Here is a 13776-nt window from a genome sequence, read left to right as displayed (position 1 = left end):
TCGCAGCTGGGCCATTTCACCTTCCCGCCAGCAATGTTTGTGTAAGAGTTTCAACCCTTCTGCATCCTCGCCATGTCTTTTTGTTACAGCCACCATACTGGGTGTGCGGTGGTATTGCGTGGCTTTAGGGTGCATTTACCTAATACTAGTGATGCTGAGCATCTTCTCATGTGCTTGTTGACTACTTTTATGTGTTTTTGTGTTGTTGTTGTTGTTGTTGTTGTTACTTTTTGCAGCAAAAAGCTTTATTGTTTCATTTGGCCCAATTCATGGGAGAGGGTTTCAGGGTGGTTAAAAGAATGGCTAGTAGTTCCGGGAAGAGGCTCAGGCAAAAGCCAGACTCCAGGGGGATGCAGAGGGGCCCTCAAAGGCCTCTGGGCTCCAAAGGCTCCTAGTCCTGCTTGAGGGTGAGCCTTTCGAAGAGATACTCGCCCAGCCCCGCCTGGGGGTAGCAGCCTGCGGAGGTGAGTCAGGTGCCGCCCATCTTCTAGATGAGTTTCACCTGCTCACCCAGGCAGTAGTTCTCCAGGAAGTCACAGAGCTGAGGTCTGTGCGGGTAGAACCCGGGCCTGCAGCTCCAAAGGGCCTGGTTCGGGTTCTTCTCCAAGGCCACGGCGGCTTCCATGGCGTCCTGAGTGTTACCCACTCATCTGGGGAAGGCCCTGCATGCCCTGGAGGAGAATGCGGCCACCGCGCAGGTTTTGCCTCTTTAAGAGACGCTCAGCGCCCTCGCGCTTCTGTACCAACCGGGGAAGAAGTGCCCACGCCCTCCAGAGCCACATGTCGTGGTCAAAGTAGAAGCCCAGAGAGAGGTAGGTGGGGAGGCCCGCAGGTGCAGGCAGGCCAGCGGTTGACCGCAGCCTGCACCTCGGTGGAATAACTGATGAATCTGGGAGCTCATGGTTGCTCGGCAATGAGTTAAGGTAGAAAAAAACAGCGGTATGTTGGCTGGTCTCAGAGGTGGTTCTGAAGGTGGTGACTGGATAAGACGCAGGAGAGTGGCCGGAGGCTGGAAGAAGGGGCGTCCCTGGGCCTGTTCCATCCAAACACTGTTGAAGCAAGAGACAGATCCAGGACGCCGAGGGCACTGCCTTTATGTGTGTGATTTTAAATGGCTATCCAAGTATTTGCCCATTTTAAAAATTGGATTGCCTTTTGTTGTTAGAATTCTTTATGTGTTGTGGATACTAGGCTTTTATCAGATATGTAATTTGCAAGTATTTCCTCCTATTCTGTGGGTGGTCTTTTTACTTTCTTGATAGTGTTCTTTATCAAAAGTTTTAATTTTGATAAAATCCAATTTGTTGTTGTTGCTTGTGCTTTTGGTGTCATGTTTAAGAATCCAGTGCCAAATCCAAGGTCACGGATGTTGTTTTCTTCTACGATTTTTATAGTTTTAGGTCTTACATTTAGTTCTTTGATCTATTTTGAACTAATTTTTGTTTATGATGTGAGGTAGGGATTCAACTTCATTCCTTTGCTTGGGATACCTAGTTGTCCCAGCACTGTTTGCTGAAGGTAACATTCTTTCCCCATTGAATGGTTCTGGGACCCTTGTCAAAATCAACTGAGCAGAGATGTTTAGGTTGATTTTTCAATTCTATCTCATTGACTTTGTGCCTATCTTTATGCCAATATCATACTATACAAATTACTGTAGATTTGCATTAAGTTTTGAAATTAAGATGTATGGGTTCCCTGACTTTGTTGTTCTTTTCCAATACTGTTCTGGCTATTTGGGGACCAGTCCTTTGTATTACCATAGGAATGTTAGTATCAGTTTATCCATCTCTGCAAAAAGGCAATTGGAATTTGATAGGGATTGGACTGAATCTGTAGATCATCTTGCAGAGTACTGCCATGTCAACAATACTGTCTTCCAACCAATGAGCACAGGATGTTTTATGTTTTTGTATTTTTCAGTGTACAAGCCTTACACCACATTTAAGGGTTAAATTTACCCTTAAATATTTTATTCTTTTTGATATTACTGTAAATGGGATTGTTTTCATTTCATTTTCAGATTTTTCATTGCTAATGTTTAGAAATACAAGGGATTTTTATATGTTCATCATGTATCTTACCCTGCAACTTTGTTGAATTCCTTCATTAACTCTAATAGTTTTAGTGTGGATATTTTAGGATTTTCTATATATACAATTATGTCATCTGTTACTTTCCAATTTAGATGCCTGTTATTTCTTTTTCTTGCCTAATTACCCTGGCTAAAACTTCATTCTTTCATCATGAAGTACATTAACTGTTATTTCAGTTTGATAAATATCCCTTCTATTATTAGTTTCTTGGGTTTTTTAATCATTAAATGTTGTTGGGTTTTCTCAAATGCTTTTTCTGCATGGAGATGATCATGTAGTTATTTCCTGTTAATAATGTGTATTACATTGATTGATTTTTGAATATTGAATGATTTTTGTATTCCTTTGATTTATCCCACTTGGTCATAGTAAATCTTTTAACCTGCTGCTAGATGCAGTTTGTTAGTATTTCATTGAGGATTTTTGCACTTTTCTTGTGATGTCTTTGTCTGGCTTTGGTATCTGCTAACACTGGTCTCAGACTGAATTAGGAAGTGTTACTTCTATATTTTGGAATAGTTTGAGAAAGATTGATGTCACGTCTTTAAACATTTGATAGAATGCATCAGTCTTGACTTTTTCTTTATTGGGAATTTTTTAAATTACGGATTTAATCTCATTATAGGTCTATTCAGATTTTTTATTTCTTCTTGAGTCAGATTTGAGAATTTGTATGTTCCTAAGAATCTTCTATTAGTATTTCCTCTAGGTTAACATATTAGTTGACATACAATTGTTAACAGTATTTTCTTGTAATCCTTTATTTGTATAGAGTTGTTAGTAATATCCCTTTCACTTCTGATTTTAGTAATTGAATCGTCTCTCCCCCATCTAACTAAAGGTTTGTCAATTTTGTTTCATTGAGTCTATTGTTTTTTCTTCTACTCTCTATTTTACCTGCACTCTAATATTTATTTCCTTCCTTTTGGTTGCTTTGGGTTTAGTTTGCTCTTCTTTTTCTAATTCCTTAAAATGGAAAATTAGGTTATTGGTTTGAGATCTTTTTCCTTTTTTTAATGTAGGCATTTACAGTTGTTTCCCTCTGAGCACTGCTTCCACTGCATCCCACCTTTTGGTATATTGTTTTCATTTTCATTAATCTCAAAGTATTTCCTAATTTCTCTTGTAATTTATTCTTTAATCCATTTCGGTTATTTTTTAAGAGTATGTTACTCAGCCCTGGCCGGTTTGGCTCAGTGGGTAGAGTGTCGGCCTGTGGACTGAAGGGTCCCGGGTTCGATTCCGACCAAGGGCACATGCCCGGGTTGCGGGCTCGATCCCCGGTGTGGGGCGTGCAATGATTCTCCTCATCACTGATGTTTCTATCTATCTCTCCCTCTCCCTTCCTCTCTGAAATCAATAAAAATATATTTTTTTAAAAAAGAGTATGTTACTGTTTCCATATATTTCTAAAATTTCCAGATCTCCTCCTGCATATTTCCCATGTGCCCTTGAGAATGTATATTCTATTGTTGGGTGCGCTGTTCGATATGTCTGTTAGGTCTAGGACTAGGTAGTTTGTAGGGTTCAAGTTTTCTGTTTCCCTTCTTCCTTGCCTAATTGTTCTGAGAAAGTGGGATGTTGAAGTCTCCAACTATAATTGTTGAACTATTATTTCCTGTCAGTTTTCTTTCAAACTTTCCTGGGGCTCTTCATTTTCCAAAGGGGCAAGAGGCCCAAAGAGGGGAAGTGACCTTTCCAGGATCACACAGCAAATCAGTGGCTCAGCTGAGATCAGAACAGGGATGCTGATTCCCAGGCCAGTGCTTTTTTTTTTTTTTTACTTCAGGACTAGCTCAGCTCTGATTGTTGGGAAGGAACCAGGTTCAGGGTGGACCCCAGGATTAGGCAAAGGAGAGCTTTCCAAGGAGCCAGGGCTGAGGGTAAGAGCCCCTCGCAGAGTTGGGGGCCTGACTGATTGGATGGATCCTTTGCTGAGAGGGGACCCTGTATATGGCCAGGTCGAGGACTGGCAATGACCCGTCTCTCAGAGGAGCACAGGTGGTAGGTGTGGTGGGTGAAAATGTAAGCTGGTATCTTCCTGGGGAGATGGTTTAGGTTGATTTCTGTTTCTACGTCTGACTCCACGTCATATCAGCCAGGGCAGGAAGAAGCTGACAGTAGAAATAGGGTCAAATCGCAGGCTAGGATTATAACTCCCCATCAAAGTAAGAGAATGGGCATGGTGTGGCCATCCAGCTGTTGCTTGGACCGGGGTATCTGCAGAAGTTCACCTCTCAGACCCTTCTTCCCAAAGCAGGGATTCCAAACACCCTGTCACCTGTACAGATACCCTGTGTGAACACATCGTTCTCAGAAGTTCTCTGTCTCAGTACTTAGATGGGCATCAGAATCTCAAGGCAAGCAGGTAAGATGCAGGTCCGGGCCCCATGCCGGCTCTGAATCTGTGAGGGTGGGGCCCAGGACCTGCATCTGTAACAAGCTCCTCAGATGGTCCTGATGCGCACTCAGGTATTTACTGTCTTTATCTGACTCAGTGTCACAGAAACACATCTCAGACAGACCATCAGTGTTCAAAAGGCTCACGTCTGACAGATAATTCCACACCTCCCTTTGTCTCCGTTGCAGGGACATTGTTTCTGCAGCCTCCTCATACATGAAAGCACTGTCAAATTATTGTGGTTAAGCCGTGACTCGGTTGGGCACCGACCCCTGCACCAAAAGGTTGCCGGTTTGCGATGCAGTCAAGGCACCACGTGTCCAGGTTGCAGGCTTGATCCCTGGTGGGGGCAGGAGGTGGCTGATAGATATACCCCTTTCAATCAATGTTTCTCTCTCTTCCTCTCTAAAAATCAGTAAAAAAAATATATATTTTTAAATGTGTGGTTAGCCCAGCTGGCATGGCTCAGTGGTTGAGCATCAACCTATGAACTAGGAGGTCAGGGGTCAATTCCTGGTCAGGGCATATGCCCAGGTTGCAGGCTCAATTCCCCATGGAGTGTGCAGGAGGCAGCCAATCAATGATTCTCTCTCTCTCTCTCCCCCTTCCTCTCTGAAATCAATAAAAATATATTAAAAAGAAAAAGACTGTGATTAAAAAGGTGGTGAATATAGAGCTGGAGTTTTACCTCCCCTTTTGCTTCATTTTTCATTCTATTTTCGAATCTAAAGTGCTCAGAACCAACTTTGGTACAGGCCTCGACTTGGACAATTACAACTCAATGGGAATATTGAATGGGCTTTGGTGAAGACAGAAGTATTCTCAGAGTATTATCCATGGAGTCCATGGTGTTTAACAGTGGAGGCTACCTGCTGGGTCTCTCCCACCCCACCCCACCCCCCATACACACACACACACACTTCTATCATCTGGGCTACCCAGTTCTAGCCTCAGTTCATTGGGTCCCATTACAGCATATTGACTCCCTGACTCTGCAATAGAACTGCTTTTTCTTTTTTTTTAATGTTCCTAGTTCCTTTCCTCGGTATTTTATGTCACACTAAGGTTTAAGAACAACCACGTCAGGGCCATTTCCCCAGCAATACAAAGTACACATTCCAAGGTTCCTTCCCTAAATGTTACAGCCGAGACGAGTGACTCACTTGCCGCACCCTAGTCCCAGTGCTACCCTTAGCACAGTGTTCCTTCCGGGGCCCCACCGCTGTTGAAAACGTACTAAGGGCTGAATTATTCACCTGGAGCCCCATCCTCTATTCTGGAAGTGACGTTAGACGTGTACCATGGACTGGCCTTGACCAACAACCCAAAGGCTGCAGAAAACCATGTAGTCCTCTCCCAAAATGATGATCTGTAAGGTCAAATGCCTCCCTCCCCATCTTTTTTTTGTCCTGAGAATAATCACTGTTAACAACCACCTCCCACTGACCTTAAAAGCCAGGTACCTTGGCCCCTAGAGAGATCTGAGTTCATAGCCCTCCAGCCCAAACTCACTATGGATTGGGTCCCCTGGACATGACCAAGAAGGCAGCCAGAGGGACAGTAAGGCAAAGGGAACCAGGACCAGGATGAGCACAGGTGTCCCAAGTGCAAAAACTAGGGTCTCAGATTCAAAGGCCTGCAGGGGCCAAATAGGTAACATGTGATGGTGGAGCACATTAGGGAGTGGTGGGTCCTGTAGCGAAATTAAGAGTGTATGCCTAGCCGAAACCGGTTTGGCTCAGTGGATAGAGCGTCGGCCTGCGGACTGAAGGGTCCCAGGTTCGATTCCGGTCAAGGGCATGTACCTGGGTTGCGGGCATATCCCCACCCAGTAGGAGATGTGCAGGAGGCAGCTGATCGATGTTTCTCTCTCATCGATGTTTCTGACTCTCTATCTCTCTCCCTTCCTTTCTGTAAAAAATCAATAAAATATATTAAAAAAAAAAAAAAAAGTATATGCCTAAAGGGGGCAACAGCAATTTGGCTCCAGCAGGATCTGCTGTGCAGGAATGCTAGGCCAATACTGCCAGAATTTTTGGTTTTTCAAGAGAAACTAGGAATACCCTGGCCGGTGTGGTTGTTGGTTGAGCTTCCTCCCGTATTTCTGTCAGGGCACATACCCAGGTTTAGGGTTTGATCCCTGGTCAGGGCGTGTGTAGAAGGCAGCAGATCGATTTTTATGTCTCTCCCTCTCCCTTCCTCTCCCTCAAATCAATTTAAAAAAAGAAAACAGCATCGATTTTCTTCCTTTATTTTAAAAAGTCTAAGCTTGTGTAAATGTGAAATCTTTCAGTACTTAAATGTTGGTAACAAGTTCAAATATCTAAAACTCATTGGAGACCAAAGTCAATGCATGTGCAGTTAGACAGCGCTGCTGGGCACCAGGCTGGAACCCTGGTGTAGACAACTAGGCAGGCATGTCACAGACATCAGCAGTCACATCGGAGCAGACCGGATCCAGGCACCCAGCTCTGAGGCTGCTGGGTCAGCCTGAGATCACGGCAACTTGGGCAATGCCAAGTGGTCCATCCCGCCAGGCAGGGCACACCTGCCACCCAAGGGCAGGGGCCTGCCCTAGGGAAGGAACACACCTCAGCCAAGCATACTGGGTCTTGGGCAAGAGGCTCCAGCACGGAAACTGAGGCAGAGCTGGCGTGACAGGAGGGCCTGCCATCGGTGCCAGTGCCCACAGCAGTCTCCTCTGGCTGGAGAAGGCAGGTCTAGGTAGACCAGGCTCTTGTCCTTATGGCTGCTCCATGCCCCTTGGGCGATCCCCTCCTCTCACCATGTCCAAGGGGCAGTGAGGAGGTCTCCCCAAGCCCTCCCAGTCTCGGGATTCTCTCCTTTCTACACTTTCCACATAGGAGGTCAGAAAGGGAGTGAACAGAGACCCCTGACAAGCAAGCTCTGGGTTCTGGACAGGACAGTGACTTCTGGACACTCTGCCCCTTCTGGACTTGCCCTTTCCTAACACCATCAACCGGGGGGCAAGGAGCCTGCCAGGGCCACAGCCAGGACCACCCGCTCAGACGAGGGTCCTCAGGGAACCTGGCAGTAAGGCCTGCCCAGGAGGCACGCACAGGCTCCTTCCCGTGTCCCTCCTTTGGACCTGAGCAACCCACCCCCCACCTTGCTCTCATGTGACCCAAGTCTCTGTGCCTTCTCAGTGCCTGGGCCCCGCGTGGATTTCAGAAGCATCCTTACAACCTGGGTCCCTGTGAACTGCTCATGCCCAGGTTTCCTGAGCACACGCTTCTGTGTAACGCCACATACATTTCACTGCCTAATAAGGTTGGAACCCCTGGGGACAGGGCAGAATCACGAAGCAGAAGAAAAGAGACTGGCACCAGGGGAACGTTTCCAGAATGTTCCAGAGCTGGCTGGCTTTAATTTAGAAACAGCTTTTGGCCATCAGCATCCAGGTGTAAGGCACATTCTCCATTACAAAGAGCCCTGTAACAGGGAGCTGGCTCTGTTCCCTGCTTTTACATGAAGAAGGAACAGATGACTTTCTGGCTTTTTGTTTTTTTGTTTTTTTCTTCTCTAAAAAGCAGTGAGTTTGGCAATAACAAAGCTCATGACACATCCTCACCAGATTCAAAGATTGCCCTGAAAGGTCCTCCCTTTTCCTCCTCAGTGAGGACATGGCACTGCCCCCCGACCGCTCGCACCCGAAATGTGTGGCAGCGGAGTAGACGCACCTGTCTGGCAATGACTATAAAAAAATGCCTCCAAAAAACATTAAAACCATGTGACTAAAATGAAGCCGAGTGTCTCAGCTACAAGCAAAGGGGAATGGCTGCATGAGTCAGAGATAAAACATCTACTTTAGCAGCAAGAGGCTGTGAGGGGGGTGGAGGGAAGGAGACGGCGTCCTGAGCGTCCAGGCCAACCAGGCCCGTGGGCATGACCAGGAGGGGCAGGTGGGCACGGTCAGGAGGGGCAGGTGGGCACGACCAGGAGGGGCGGGTGGGCACGGTCAGGAGAGGCGGGTGGGCACGACCAGGAGGGGCGGGTGGGCACGGTCAGGAGGGGCCGAGGCTCCACGGGTTGTTGGCACTGGGGTTGGGCTATCTTGTGGGTTTGGTAGAAATAGACAGACATTGTTTTGGCCTTTTCCTAGCATCACTGTTGCTGGCAGAGTGAGCCACTGGTCACCGCTCAGTCGTTGCCACCACAGATCTTCAGCAGAATCTTCCGGTAATCCCCCGAGGTGTCCCCCTGTCAGAGAAATGGGTGCATCAGTCGAGGGAGACTTGGCCAGTCTGGGCCTCCTGGCTCCTCATTTTCTTCTTCCCCAAGTGCCCTTACAGAGCGGCAGGCCCATCCCAGGGAAGTGCCCCACCACGCAGGTGCCAGAGTGGCCAAGACTCCCCCACTCAGCAGCTAGGGCCTTGACCATGCCGTTGGCCTCCCCCAGCCCCCTTAAAAAAACAGAAAGCTACAATCACCCCAATGTCAAAGTCAGAATCTGAAAAATAAACCCACACAAATTTTAAATGGTCAGACACACCACCGCCCAGGGCGAACTAATGGCGCCACTTCCCCCGCGCATTTTTGCTGCGCCCGATGGGGTTTATACTGTAACAGTGGTGTGTCCCACTCGGGAAATGTGCCAGACTGACAGTGGGGGGCGCGGTATTAACTGGGCACCCAGTTCACACTGCTGTCTCCTCCCCCTGAGCCCACGGGACTGACTTCAAAGTGCAGCCACGCTTAGCTAATGTCTAATCAGTTCCTTCCTTAAAGGTAAGGCCTGTGGGGTCTTGCAGATGCCCACAGCCGCTGGCACAGAAAATGATACTTTGTGGCTAATTACTAATTCTCTTCTACAAAGAGCATCATCGTTACAGCCAGGGCAGTGGGAGTTGGCTTCTCCCAGCGACACGCCCAATAGTACATGCTAATGGTTTGAAATCGGGACTTGGTCATGGTGACTGCAAGGCTCACGCGAGTTTGGAATTTAACTGTCAGGCTACGCAGACAGGAGTAGGCCTGTCACACAGCTCCACACAGGGTGACTGTCAGACCCGTACGCGTGCCACTCGATGTGCTTTACAGGGACCTCGTTCAAGTTCACTCCCAGGGGAGCACAGCCCCTTGCCTTTCGATGGGGGATGGGTTTTGAGGGTTAAGGTAGCTGCTCAATCACACAGATCTCCAGCGCCAGGGCTGGGCTCCACGCCGCGGGACTGACCCAAGCCCTCTGAACCGCCCTCCCTACTGCTGAGGACGCAGGGTGGGGTGGCAGCAGGGAGGGCCTATTTAGAGCAACTGGATGAAGAAGTAAAAGCTGAGAGAAAAGTACAAGGTCCGCAAACAAGACCCGCAGAGGCCGAGGCCGAGCCGTGGGAGCTGAGGGAGGTAAAGGAGGCAGTGAGGGGGCAGGGTGCCTGCAGGCCAGCGGGCGGCCCAGCTACCCCGAGGCCCGTACCGTGATGTCGTGGTACAGCGACTTGCCGTACAGCCGCTTGTACTCCGTTCTGATGTCCAGGAGGTCAATCTCGCTGCGAGACACCATGATGCGAATCAGGGTCCGGTCCTTTGTTCCTGCTCCCTAGAGAGTCCACCGAGGGTGTGAGCAACGGGCCTCACCACCCCACCTTCCCGGGTCCTTGGTGCCCTCCTGCCTGGGGCCCTCGTCCTCTTGGCTGAGGGGTAGCTCTCCCCATGCCTTCTACCAGGAGTGTTGGTCCCAGCCAGAGGTGAGGCTGACGCGCCACCCCCGCCCCTCCACGGGGAAGTTGCGTACCCTCATGGCCTTGTTGAGCCTTTCAGCAAAGAACGCAGGGGTGTTCTTGAGACATTTCACTGGAAGAGAGAAACACAGCATAACTCCTTCTGCAGGAAAACAGTCCAGGGGGCCACCTCCTCCCCCTTCTCCTCCAGGTTCAGTCAATCAGCCACAGTCTCCACCCCAGTTCTTTGGATAAACATGCACCCCGGCCTCTTTCCTGGCACCAGCAGGGCGAAAGGAGCCGTGTAGGGAAGACACGGATTGGCGACCCCCGAGGTGCTGCTCAGGTGGGAGGGGCAAACTGGAGATGCCGAGAACCTCGTGGAGAAAGGATGGCCAAGGGGGATGTCTCCCCAGAGTTCTCAGGCCATGAGGCCTACCGTAGGGGACACAGAAAAGCAGGAGGGTTCGTCACCTCTCCCATCAAAAGCTCCAAGAAAAGCAAAGCAAAAGATGGACCATGAGTTTCCCCAGTGGGTTTAAAGAGGGGCCAGCCCTGAGGGGCGGGACCTGGAGCGCTGCCTTCAGAGGGCAGCGGACGGGCCTGCCAGGCACACACCATCGCCCGGGCGCTAGGCCAGGTCTCCTCTAGCGAGGCTGGTGTTGCTGTTGCAACCACGTGTTTCCATCACAAACATCTGACAACGGCCTGCAGGGATGTATTTTTAGAGGAAACTTGGCGGGATGTGAGTCATCTCGCCCAGCAGGGCAGCTGGTTGCTCTCCCACTAATGCCCACATTGCACGCCCTTCCCAGAGCTGCGCTTGAAATAGAAACAAGACACCTCCAGGCGGCTGGGGGCGCAACCACGCGGTAATGGGGGAGCAGGGCGACCTCCCACGTGTAGCCGCTGGACTTGGCAATCTTGGGTCCTGTGGTTCTTTCACTGCTCTGCCTGCCCTCGACAGAGGATGGTGAGCACCCTGAAAGCTTACAGTACATGCCAGTCCTGGCAGACACGCAGGCCCAGGACACCTACCCACGGCCAGCATGCCCTGCTCCAGGTCCCCGGACATCTCCCGGCAGATGCTCTTCTCAATGTCTCGGCCTGTCATTCGCTGATACTCGTTGAAAACTAGTGAGAAGAGAGAAGGAACACGTTGTGGGCTGAATTCTGTCATCCTCCCTAAATTCATATGAAGTGCTAGCCCCCAGTACCTCAGAATGCGGCTGTAGTTGGAGAGACCTAGGTACCTTTAAAGGGGTAATTAAGTTTGCCCTGGCCGGGTGGCTCAGCTGGTTAAAGTGTGACACACATACACCACCTTGGGGAAGTTGCGTACCCTCATGGCCTTGTTGAGCCTTTCAGCAAACAAGGCTGGGACCAGGGCTCTGGGTAGAAGGCATGGGGAGTCACACCTCCTGAGTGGACCTCTGGCCATCCCAGAACCTCAAACACTTTTTTTTTTAATATGTTTTTATTGACTTCAGAGGACCCCGGCCTGAAATAACTACAAAGCTGAGCCCTGTGGGTTATGGTACTGTCTCCTTGTCTGTCTTTAAAAAAAAAAAATACATTTTTACTGATTTCAGAAAGTAAGGGAGAGGGAGAGATAGAAACATCAATGATGAGAAAGAACCATTGATTAGTTGCCTCCTACACGTCCCCTGCTGGGGATTGAGCCCAGAACCCTGGCATGTGCCCTGACCAGGAATCAGTCGCTCAACCACTGAGCCTACCCGCTGAGCCCACTGGCTGATTCTTGCATGTGCCCTAACTAGGGATCGAACCTGCAAGCTTGGGGCATTGGGACAATGCTCCAACCAACTGAACTATCCAGCCAGGGCCAAATCTCTTTTTCAGTTCGAGATCACCTGGCCATAGTCACACAGACCCAGACAGGATGTCGGAATAGATTTGTAATCAACTTTTAAGGTGAAGGTGAATGTTTTGCTCATTGTTTGCCTGAAATATTGGCTTACCTTGATATTGCACTGTGTGCCCACCACCCAAAGTCAAATCATCTCCGTCACCATATACCTGGCCCCCTTTACCCCTTACTACGAGGAGACGAAAGCCCCATGCAGAGAGGAGCTGCTGTTGTACCTTGTCTGCCCTGGTTACCTGGCCCCGGGAGGTCTGGGACTGCCTTACCTGCCACCAGGTGGGCCCGGCTCCGGGCGCACAGGATTGCATTGAACTTGGACTCATCTGTTCCCAGGCGGTTCTCCCCAGCTGCGTACAGATCCTGGACAGAGGGGAAGATGGGCATGCCATGCAGGCTCACCCCAGACACCAGGTCCAGGTCACCTACAGGAGCTGGGCAGAGACTCCGGGCCCCGCAGGCCCAGAGGGGAAGGGAACAGGGCCAGTGCCCCTGCTGTGCTCCATTCACTGTGCAGAACCGGATACCGTCTGCACGTCCCTTCCCTGGCAACACCACGGATCCTGAAGCTGGGGAACTCAGACCCAGGAGAACCGAGGCCGATGGGAGCCAGGATGGGGCAGGAAATGCTTTAACCCAACCAAGGGCGCAGCAGCACCCAGGATTAAAGAACTTGGGGCCTGGGCCCGAGTCCTCGCTCACAGCCAACTTGCCGCGAGGCTCTCGGCAGGCCGCTGGCCCTCTCAGAGCCTCGTTTCCTCATCTCTACAATGTGAACGTTGGATTAGGTTTGGGGTCACAAACCCAAAAGCCCAAAGGGCCAGCTAGGTCACCTGGGGATACAGGGCCAGAGAGAGGTGGGGACCAAGGCTAACCACAGAGGCGGCTACTTCTCCGCACCAGCCGAGGCCAGTGACGGAGCAATGCAGGCTCACTCTGCCAGGCCCACCGCACATGGGCAGCCAGGTGCTGATTTCTCAGGGAAGTTCCCAGTTTTTCAGAGGAACATGTGAGATGAGTATGACAACAATTGATAAGTCAGTGACAGATGTGGGATTCATATGCAAGGCACTTCCCTGTGGTTGCATTGCCATTATGTTTGCAAATGGGCAGAATTTGCATTTGCCTGTTAAGCTTTTGAAAGTGCAAGTCCAAAATATTTGCCAATTTGCAACCTCTGCAACAGATGGCTCAAAAGTGCCTTCCAGACTCAGGTAACAGCTTTTAGATCTAAAGGCACCAACATGCAGGGGAGAGGGTGGCCATCAGGGGCTCCAAGACCCCAGGTCAAGGGAAGGCAGGAGCAGGTCCAGGCCATGAAGGCAGAGCAGCAGGCACGAGACCTTGAGACTGAGGCCACTCCCGCATCAGCTGGGAAACGGCCCACACAGGAAACAGGAAAAGGAATATTCCCACCGAGGCCAGAACCAGAGCCCGGAGCTTTGAAACTGTCCGAGTCTAGAAATGGGGATGGGTGTCCCCAGCAGGGGGATGTTACGGCAGACCCTCAGAGGGCATCTGGGACCAGGGGTCAGTGCTCCCTGCAGGAACAGAGCCAGGAGCTGGGCCCTTGTCCAGGCTCTGCCTCCACGTTTCTCTGGGCACAATGTCAACCTTTCTGAGTCTCAGAAAGCAAAATGGACCAGATTGTAAGAGTGGCTCTCTCCCGACCCTAACAAGAGGGCACTCCACAGAGGTGCTCTTCAACCTGACCGC

General features: G+C 50.0%; 1 protein-coding gene across 1 annotated transcript in view; it reads right to left on the bottom strand.

The window, feature by feature from the left end:
• Positions 1 to 7850: 7850 nt before the first annotated feature.
• ANXA11 (annexin A11) overlaps positions 7851 to 13776 on the bottom strand; it is a 43265-nt gene continuing 37339 nt past the window's right edge. Inside the window, exons 11-15 of the mRNA XM_036337257.1 lie at positions 12330 to 12423; positions 11214 to 11309; positions 10250 to 10308; positions 9932 to 10054; positions 7851 to 8718 (exon numbers count right to left, since the gene is read on the bottom strand). Of these exons, the coding sequence (XP_036193150.1) occupies positions 8659 to 8718; positions 9932 to 10054; positions 10250 to 10308; positions 11214 to 11309; positions 12330 to 12423 (432 nt within the window). The 3' untranslated portion in view covers positions 7851 to 8658. The remainder of the gene's footprint in view (positions 8719 to 9931; positions 10055 to 10249; positions 10309 to 11213; positions 11310 to 12329; positions 12424 to 13776) is intronic.

Source organism: Myotis myotis, unplaced genomic scaffold (assembly GCF_014108235.1).
Source record: "Myotis myotis isolate mMyoMyo1 unplaced genomic scaffold, mMyoMyo1.p scaffold_m19_p_15, whole genome shotgun sequence".
Classification (NCBI taxonomy): Eukaryota; Metazoa; Chordata; class Mammalia; order Chiroptera; family Vespertilionidae; genus Myotis; species Myotis myotis.
The sequence above is the reverse complement of the archived record's forward strand: the minus strand, read 5'-3'. Positions and strand labels throughout refer to the sequence as shown.